The sequence below is a fragment of the Lates calcarifer genome, unplaced genomic scaffold (assembly GCF_001640805.2).
Source record: "Lates calcarifer isolate ASB-BC8 unplaced genomic scaffold, TLL_Latcal_v3 _unitig_1115_quiver_1183, whole genome shotgun sequence".
NCBI lineage: Eukaryota > Metazoa > Chordata > Actinopteri > Centropomidae > Lates > Lates calcarifer.
In genome coordinates, this window is record NW_026115296.1 from 20,196 (window position 1) to 30,036 (window position 9,841).

Sequence of the window (9,841 nt, forward strand, 5' to 3'; positions counted from 1 at the left end):
TGTTCTTCACATTTCAGCACATTAAAAACATCAGAACATGACTTTGATAAACGAGCTCTTGCTATAAGAGCAAAGAATCTGATCAGAAAGAGCATTTAATGGTATTTTATGCTTTAATAAAAATGTGAGAATAGTTTACACATATACATTGGACAATCGCATCAATAGTTTTTACACATCGTACAAGTATATAGCAGCATATGTTTAATACTGTTGAGTCTCTATATGAAAAAATACAGCTTTATTTTACAAAATGGTTCTTGCTTTGCCTTTTGCAGAGAGATGAGAATGAATTGGTTTACAAGTGTGTCAGTTAACTATACAAGAATTCCCTTCATAAGATGATTCACATGGAGCTGAGTGGAAACTTTAGAAGTGATAGTATACTGATTTCCTTTTCCTGCAATGAGAAGGAAAGAAAAAGAAATAATTTTTAGTTTTCATGTGAGGAAAATTCAGCCACTGAACAAGGGGGAAAAGCTAAAAACGTGCAAGAATCCAGGAGGAATTATATGAAACACATTCATGCTAAAGATGAATAATAATATAACATAATGAAAAACTTCTCTCTAAAACACTGCATGTTTGAACGGGAAATATTGCACCTCTACATCATGCATCCAAATTTAAGTTGAATCAGGTTACAAATTAGGATTTCCTTTTTCCTCACCCACATTTCTGATCATCTTTTTAACTTTATAATCTCTAGCTACTGAGCAGCTGAGTGATCCCAGTCTGGTTTATAAACTATAAACTAAAGAGAGACAGTGCTGCATATCATCCAAATCAGAGGGAGGTCAGACTTTCATTTTCATTACATCGTTTATCATGGTTTTTATTACACCAACTGAACTATATGAGGATGCATCTGCACATGCAGCAGATAGTGCTTCAAAACCTGGATAAAGTGTCTGTGTGCTACAGTATCCTGTTTTTTCTGTTTTTGTTTTTTCTCAGTGTACTCCAGTTTTAGTTTCTTGACACAAGTATCCAGTATCCAAGAGCCAGGATATATACAAAACAACATAACCATGATAACCCCTAAAAAACCAAATCCTAACCACAATACTAATCTGATCTCCACGGTATTCTCTCTCTTTGATGCATCACCTCCTGCTTCCATTTTCTTAAATCTTACTGTAAGCTGAGGTCCAGGAAGTAAATCTGATTTAACAAAGGGTGTGAGATTGTAAGAAGAGTATAAAATATGCAACCCAGCGACTTTGACACAAAATGTGGTTTTTGGCTTGGCTGCATCCCTGCACTTCCCTAAAACTTCTGTCTGTAGAGAAATGTGTATTGCCATCATAATGACTTCACTCATTCAAGGTCTTAGTTGGAAAAACCTCCTCATGGCTGCACTGGGAGTGTCTCTGCAGAGCCACATCTGCGTTTGAACATGGAATAAGAAAAGCACACCACCCCATAATAAAACATTATAAGACATTAGAACATAAAGCACACTGCCAGTAGATGTTAATGTATAGCACTAAATAATGCAAATCACTTCAATGCATGGAGCAATTCTGAGTAAGCAGACAAGAGCTCACTCACATGATAGATTCATTACTTTGGAATTAAACTGCTGACAAAGTTGTCCACAGCTTAATAAGATAGGCGGGGGGGAGTTAGGGGGTTAAAACCTTGCTGGGTTATTTAAGGCCTGACGGCAAAAAAATCATTCACTCCACTGTTAATATCGAACGCTAAGCTAAGATTTCTTGGAGGATGATTCACATAAAGACCATGTTCCTGTTACACTTGTTTGTTCAGGCAGGACTGAGTTTCAGTTTCTGTTTACGCAGGGTGAGTGTGGAGCAGAGAGATCTTCCTGCATGTGTGACTAATGGCTAAATGGAAGATGGAAGCTTGTTAGGAAAAAACTGTGATCTGACAATTTTATCAACAGCACACACTGAATTAAGAAACTGTTACACTGAATAAAACACAGTACAAATGAATAGTTTACACTGTTTTCATGTTGGCCTTGTTATCAGGTCTAAGCAATCATTTCTTTTGAAATTTGAAACAGAAAAGTAGAAACCAAAATATTCTTTCTTTGAATAACACATTAGATGAATGAAGACCTCAGCTGCATGTGGTTAGTCATGTTAGCTCTATGGTTGGTCCACCACAAGATAATGAGCGTAACATCAGTATGTTAGCACTGTCAGTGTGAGCTTGTTAGCATTTACAGCAGCTGATGTTTCAGTCCAGCTCTATTTACAGAGATTCTAGCATGGCTGTAGATTTAGTGTCTGATTTAACTTTAATGAGTTTCCTCCCCAGAAATCATCTCTAGTTTTAATTTGTCACTTTTGATATAAATAAACTGTCTCAGGAAAGTTTTCCAGTGTGTGTGTGTCTGATCACCTGGAGCAGTCATGCCCGCTCCACCCTGAACTGCAGTGACATCTGTTCGGCCTGATGCATCTGCCTCCATTCAGACAAGGTGATGAACACACAGCTGTGGAGAAGTCACACACAGAGAGAAACATACAGAAACAAAATGCATTAATAGAGGGAAAAAAGCTATGGCGTCACAACCCTCCCTGAGTCAGTGTCATCAAGGTGATAATGACGTTGAAGTGAAGGGAACCCTGCTGATGACGGCTTATTCTCTATTTTCACTCCCATTATACAACACTGAGGTAATAATGCACACAGTAGGTGTGCAGGGTTAGTCACATATGTACCAGTCTAAACATGCGAAAGCATCACTGACTCACACATGAACTCACCACTATGACAGCGTGTGCCCGTCCACCCTGTGGGACACTCGCACTGGTAGGGTGCCACACAGCGGCCTCCATTCAGGCACGGCAGGATGCAGATAGCTGTTATTAAGGAGGAGGGAGGAGAAAATGAGTGGAAACAGGAATTTAGTCTTGAAATTTGAGATGCAAATGTAGATGTAAATAATGTACAATGTATAGTAGAGACATAAATTCTTAACAATAATTGTTTAGTCTATGAAATGTCAGAAAAGGTATTAAAAAAAGATCATTGTAATTTCCCAGAGCCCAAGGACATCTTAAAACTTTTTTTTAGACAAAAAGTCAAAAAATCTAAGATACTCAATTAACAATTAAAAAAAATTCTAAATGGATAAAACTGCCCATCAATCTAGACTTGAAGTGAAAACAAGTGAAAGGATTTATTTAAAAAAAAAACCCTCTAAATTAGAATTAGATCCATTTACAATTAAATCTTCAATACAATAAAGTGTGCAAAAAGCGAAGGGGTCTGAATACTTTCTGAAGTCACTGTGGGTGCTGACCTTCGCTCATTAGTCTATTTAAAGATCTTTCAATCAGTTTGAGAGCAACAGCAGTTTCCAGTCTTGTGTGATTTTTGGTCAGTATTGACTTATTGCTCCATATGTTGTGTGAGTGAGCAAAAAACTAAATATCAGTTTCTCAGCTAAACAACACCAACAACATTATCTCCTGCTCCATTGTTTACTAAAACCTGTTTAGTAAGATGGTTGGATCCCTGACAGTTACTGAGTGTTTGTTGGATCACACTGTGTGAGTCAGCAGCGTTTACTGATATTTCTTGATTAAATTACTTACGCTCCTCACAGAGTCGGCCCATCCATCCCTCGGGGCAGGCGCAAGTGTTTGGCCGCTGACACACACCTCCATTCTGACACTGCAGCCAACACACAGCTGAGGGAGACACACACACACAAAGACATATCAGATTAAGGTAAGAGGAATACTGCTTGACACAAAGGGAAAGAAAAGAGGAAAGAATTTTTAAAAGTTCCCACGAACAATCGCCTCACTGGGTACTCATACAGAGCAGATTTCATCACATTCCAGATTTGGTTTTTATGTCTTATCTGTTATTTCTAGGGTACGGCCACAGCCTCCAGAACATTTGGGCCATGCAACCTCATGCACTAGAACAGAGGCAATATTCACACACTGCAGATTAAATGCACAAACCTATCAACAGAGATCACCTGAGTGTATATGTGTATTTCTGGATGAAACTCAGAAGCTGTTGAGGAAAGGCTAGCTTGGATCCAGCCCTTGTCTTCATATGAAAATGGTCATATGAATTTCATGTTGACTGGGATCAGTGTTGCAAAGCAAAGAGCTCATGACATGTTACTTGTCTAAATGGAAATTCATTTAAAAGAGCTGTTCCAAAGTCTGCTGAGGCAGTTTGATAAAACTTTTTTTTAAATCTGAATAAAAACAAAAAACAAATGTGAGCCCTGATCAAAAGGAGCAAGTAAAAAAGAAACCATACATGTTTTGATATTCCAGGAATGTTAGATATCACCAGTCTGTTGATGTTTAAACTTTTCCACCACCTGCCCTTGCATTTCAGTGAGTTTCCAGCCCTGTCACTCCCAGGAGTCAGCCTCATTTGTTTACCACAGATGAGTCAGCATTGACAGACAGGCAGGGAATTGGACTATGAATGTTGTCAGATTCGTTTCTTGTGCAAATAAGAGCTGTTTTCTGAAACTTTGGTCATGATACAGTTTACACAACATATCTTACATTTGCATTTCACTCTGGTCAAAAGACTGCTGTCAGTTTAGAAACGGATATACTATCCTCTCCAGCAATGGTTATGTCACTGATGAGCACTGATGTAAAAAGTCAACAATGAAGCTGTACACCAAAACTGAAACTATGGCTGTTTTAGATATCTTGAATTATTTCAAATGACCAAATTATATTGCAGGGGCACTAGAAAAATCTTGACATGATGTCAGAATGTGTGTTTCAAAAGAATGACAAAAAATACACTCACACATAATCACGACTAATTTTTTTTCACATATCTAAAGGTGGATTTTTCCTTTAATGGGACTGGATCCAGGCTACAGAAAGTGCTCATATACTGTATATGAGCTATGAGTCACAGTGCACAGAAAGAGGAATTGGTCACAGTACAGCAGAAGGGAGGAGGTTCTGTGACGAAGTTACAGATCTCCCACAGAACAAAGCATCCGTGGGAGATAAGCAGTAGGAGCCCAGGAAAGAGTTAAAAAGCTGAGAAGCAGCCTGACGTGGTGTGCGACAGGGACAGTCAGCTGAAGCGAAAGCGTCCTGGGAAAAGCTGTAGAGTCCCCTCTGTGTTCCCTCTACCTCTGCATGTGGGAGGCGGCGTCCAGGTGCCGTTCTCCAGACACCTGCTCCTTCCAACGCCCTCCATGGCATATCCACCAAAACACGAGTACACCGCCACGTCCCCGAACTGGAACACCGCCCCCCGCACCACCCCATTGGCCACATGGAGGGGGGGGGCCACAGGACACCCCTGTACAACAGCCCAGATGGAACGACCCACGAGTTACTTTCTACGCTATTTTCTTAAATGCTGCAGGTGTCTTGACCGTGTCTTTGTTGTCACACTCACAACATGTCTTTTGCTAAATGGCCTAAACAGTTGAGAAACATCTCATTTAAGTAGCTGAACCTACAGGAAGTGAACAAAATAAATTACTATAATCAAAAGTTTAAGATTGTCAGAGGTGTTAATTCAACTCTCAGCTGTTTTGAGGCCTCTCATTGTTTCTCTCTCTTAAAGACGTACCACATTACAAAATTTTGTGTTTGCCATTCATGCACCAACAATTCAGGAAGGAGATCTGCTTTGCAATACTAACAACAACATTTAAAAATGGCCAAGCTGAACTTCTGTTAGTATCAAAAAAAAAAAAAAAACTATATTAGCTTCACATCACTGTCATTTTTTGCAGAACTAGTACATTATATTGTAGGTTTTCCCCCTATTTTGGCTACCCACTGTATATATTTGGATTATAGTGTGTACTGCAGAGAGAGAGAACTGTGTTGATGAAATGAAATCAGGTGTGTTTTCTATATCCCCATTACCCAGGGAGACAGCTTCTTTCATGCAAAATATCCAAATGTCTCATTTGTGTGGCTTGACAGGTGTCTGTGACAAAAACAGGACTAAAAGGATCATGGTAAGCATGCATATAGGAGATTAAACTCCATGCAAATACAAACAATGAGCCATAGCAACATAAGCACCATTGTGTTGCATATTCAGGACAAGTGTGCCAAGAAAGATCAGAGGATTATCTGACAAAGGTTGCCATAGAAGCTGCAGAGGTGCAGCGTAATTAGTCAAGCATACAGGACACCATCACAGTGTTTGATGCAGCCTCATTTGTTTTGATAAAAGCCCAGTGAGAGAGACAGACGACAACAGAGAGAAATGCTACTCAAGCTAACAGGCAGATTTAAGCCAACAGCCATGCACGTGTAGAGCAGCACTTGGCACAAGACAAGGGGAGCATGCAGAGGTGTGCAATATCAAATACAATTTGTTGTTTACTTGATTATCTCACAAATTAAGACATAATTTACCAGTACTGTAGTACTTTCTGGCAATAATCATAAAATACTGTTAAAAAAACAAGGAATATATATACAATACACTTTTATATTTACATCTACCAACATGTGCAGTGTATTTGTCATAAGAAGACAGGCCTGCTGGTACAGTGTATCGTATACTTTCTTGGGTAGCTGTAAGTCTGCGGGTTTGATTCAACTTGACATAAATGATAAACAGTAAAGTTATACAGCCAGAAAATTTGCCATTTAGCCTGTAAGAATTGTACCTACTTTCACACACAGAGCTGATGGGGCTCCAGGTCTGGTCTGGCCTGCAGGTGATGGTGCCGCTGCCTTTCACCTGCTGACCTTTTGGGCAGGCGACACGGACAGACTGACCGACATGAAACTCCTGTCGGGATCCGTTCCTGGCACTGTCCTCCCTCCAGCCTGGAGGAGTCGGGCAAGACTTAGCTGTGAGGGACAGAAATGATGGATTCAGTTTGAGTAGTCTTCATCCAAAAGTATAGCTGGTCTGCACAATGATATTCTTTTTCTGTGCATGTAAATAGGGATAGATAAATATGGAAAACATATGTCAATGTGGTATAATCCAGTATGTCATTATCACAGGAATTGCAAACTACCACAGAGTTAAGTCAGTGACAGTAACAATTGAATTTGAACATTACGTTTCACACACACTGTACTTACTGGGATCACACTGGCTTTCATTCATTGTACAGCACCTTCTGTTTTCCAACTGATATGCAGTGCATTAATATACATGTATCTAGTGTATTAGGAATTCAACTAACATGTACTTTTCTTTTGCATCTATGGCATTCTGTGTATCTATATTTCAAAATGTTCTTATGCATATGAGTTTACTCTAAGTATGTTAGGAATGTTGTACTCATTGTCCTGTTGCACTAAGAGCTCACAGAAACAGGTTTTACCTTTATTTTGTCACCTGTCCACACCCGTTTGACTGTTAAGAATCAAAAACATGTCTTTACCAGACAACTGCTTTGATTCAAACTGTTCTCTAGGAAAAAGTAGGAGGTGCTCTTCTTGTCACAGTCATTGTGAAACAGATGATGAAACTCACTGTTGTTGCAAAGAATTTTGAGTGGGGTGTTGGCTTGCACTGTTGTAGTCTGCGTGTTGCAAATGTTTTTCCAAATGCACAGGAGTTTGTGAGAAAGCTGCTGTTGAAATACTGATCATATTGACAAGAAAAGAAAAAACTGTTGAACATAACAGAAAGCCAGAATCACCAAGTGAGACAGTGGTACTTCTTATCAGTCACTTCCTGTGTCTTGCCTGAGTATTTCCTTTTAACTGTTGGTTTGTGTATGTGTGTGTGTCAAGGTTTCTCACGTTGGCAGGTAGGGAAAGTGGAGCTCCAGGTGTTGCCCCCCATGCACACCACCAGAGAATCTCCCACCAGGTTGTAGCCTTTATCACACTGAAACTCCACAGCACGACCAGTGTTCAGGTTGTGCTCCTGCACTTTGCCATGCAGCATCTGTTTCGGGCTGTCACAGCCTCTGGCAGCTGACACAAGAAACAATTATAATGAATTATTACTGATGGATCTATATCTCCCCTCGTACATCACAAGACTTTATATTTTTCAGGAAATTATATGTGGTAGTTTTTGCATTTGCAGTTGTAAAAATCTGGCATGGGTTGAACTCTCAACAAATTAACTTTTAATTCTTTCCTTACTGACCTTCACATGTAGGAGCTGGCAGGCTCCACGTGCCATTGGCCAGACAGATGAGAGTCTTAGAGCCAACCAGCTGCAGTCCAGCATTACATACATAACTGGCATTATGGAAGTAAGTCTCTCCTGTCAACTGCACCTGTGCATCTTTTACCGTGGGAGGAGGCCCACAGGAATGTGCTGAGGAGACAAAAGACAAGCATGAATGAGATGTCAAAGGTATTGTGGGATTGATGTACGTGTACACAAAAATTTTGCAAAACATTTATAAGAAACTCTAGGTTACAAAAACAGTTGAGCATGCACATCCAAAGACAACCTTCACAGGTGCTGGATCAAAACAAAATGAAGGCAAAAATCAGACAAAAGATTAGAAAAGATATTATCATTTAGTTTTCAGAGCTAGAATTTAGACCTGGGACATCACAGAAGATGTTTTAACTGAAAATGCAAAACAGTAAAATAGGACAATGCATCTTGAATTAAACTTACTGTATCATCTTCTTCTAAAATTTTCACACCTGCTGCTTTCTCCACGGTTTTTGTTGCCAAAAATTCTCCATTCACACGCTCACCCAAATTTCCACCATATAATTGCAAGGCAAATGTTTTCTAACTGATGTCTGCTTTTGTTCTGGAACAGGAACAACTTGTGTTCTTGAGGGTTTTCAGGACGGGCGTAGTCAGTGTTCAGTGTCCTTTGTATTTACTCTGTCATTTAATATGTGCTCCGTTGTGACTCATGACTAAAAAATCATGGTGGGAAGACTATATATGTCTGTGATACCTGGTCTTTACATGTTTCAGTAATCTTAAGGCGTGTTCCCAGCTTTAGTAGCAAAGAGCACCGACAACACATTAGGATTAAATTTATTAACATATTACAGACATTACAAGGTGTCTCACTGTAACAAAAACACAACAGCAACACAATAAAATAAACCCCAAGCTGAGAGGTAGCAAGTACAGCATTCTCAAGCCAGAAGCCTGTTCCCTCTCATGCTGGCACATGAGCTTTTAACCACCTCATTCAAAGCCAGGCACATCTCATTGATGCAGCACCTGGAAAGGGACAAACAGAGCACCAGAGACACATACAGCCATAAAACTCATATCAACACAAACCTACCAACACACACTGGTTGGGTGCCACTCCATGTTCTGTCTCCCTGACAGGTCTGGATAGAGTCTCCCTGCAACAAAGAGAACAGTGTTTAGCAGATGAAGCTAGCAGATAACCTAGATACAGTAAAATGTAATCGACATCAATTTGCAGCAATCGCAAGAATCATGATGTAATTAAGATCAATGATATACATTTTTGTTCTCTTCAGACTCAAGCTATGAAGTGCAATACAGTGTTTTTAAATCATTTGGTAACTATTAATAACATCAGGTTGTCCTGTGTGTGTGTGTTTTTTTTCCAGTGTATTAAAAAGCCCTCATTGTAGCAAGCATTCCAACTGAGGAGGCTAGTATGTCAGTAGATATCAGTGAAACAGGAGCAGAGTGACTCAGCTCCTTCTGTTTGCTCAGTAACAACACATTCCTATTGATTGCTGTGGAGAAATCACGTGACTTTCCGTAATCTGATTGTTAGCCATTAGCCCAGTGTGGACAGCCTGTCGTTTAAAAGCACAGTGCAGGAGAGGAGGGGAAGCCTTTTGTTGTATTACAGGAAATGAGCAGCCAAGACTGACCTTTTGAAGGCAATGTCATACACCAGTTACATTATTACATCTTTTAGAAATTAAGTAAATTTGGAAACAGATAC

At 39.7% G+C, this 9,841-nt stretch overlaps 1 protein-coding gene across 2 annotated transcripts; it reads right to left on the minus strand.

Moving 5' to 3' along the window:
* Positions 1 to 94: 94 nt before the first annotated feature.
* On the minus strand, positions 95 to 9,305 carry LOC108886422 (sushi, von Willebrand factor type A, EGF and pentraxin domain-containing protein 1). Of its 2 annotated transcripts, XM_018681284.2 has the most exons (8): positions 9,197 to 9,304; positions 8,074 to 8,247; positions 7,719 to 7,895; positions 6,627 to 6,809; positions 3,576 to 3,671; positions 2,742 to 2,837; positions 2,374 to 2,467; positions 95 to 400 (listed from the first exon to the last, which is right to left on the minus strand). In XM_018681284.2, the coding sequence occupies exons 3-8, from the start codon at positions 7,864 to 7,866 to the stop codon at positions 370 to 372; spliced, it is 648 nt and encodes a 215-aa protein (XP_018536800.1). In that variant the 5' UTR covers positions 7,867 to 7,895; positions 8,074 to 8,247; positions 9,197 to 9,304; the 3' UTR covers positions 95 to 369. The 2 variants fall into 2 exon arrangements, with proteins under 2 accessions (XP_018536800.1, XP_050923047.1); XM_051067090.1 differs by lacking the exons at positions 95 to 400; positions 2,374 to 2,467 and adding an exon at positions 5,115 to 5,286 and having other exon boundaries at positions 2,785 to 2,837; positions 9,197 to 9,305.
* Positions 9,306 to 9,841: the final 536 nt, after the last annotated feature.

Bases quoted from the DNA above. Each gene is read 5' to 3' on its own strand.
- LOC108886422 (XM_018681284.2), bottom strand. From the start codon at position 7,866: ATGCTGCATGGCAAAGTGCAGGAGCACAACCTGAACACTGGTCGTGCT. The intron at 2,838-3,575 runs GTAAGTAATTTA...CCTTAATAACAG, and splicing joins GGGCCGACTCTGTGAGGAGC to CTATCTGCATCCTGCCGTGC. The intron at 2,468-2,741 runs GTGAGTTCATGT...ACTTCTCCACAG, and splicing joins GGGCACACGCTGTCATAGTG to CTGTGTGTTCATCACCTTGT.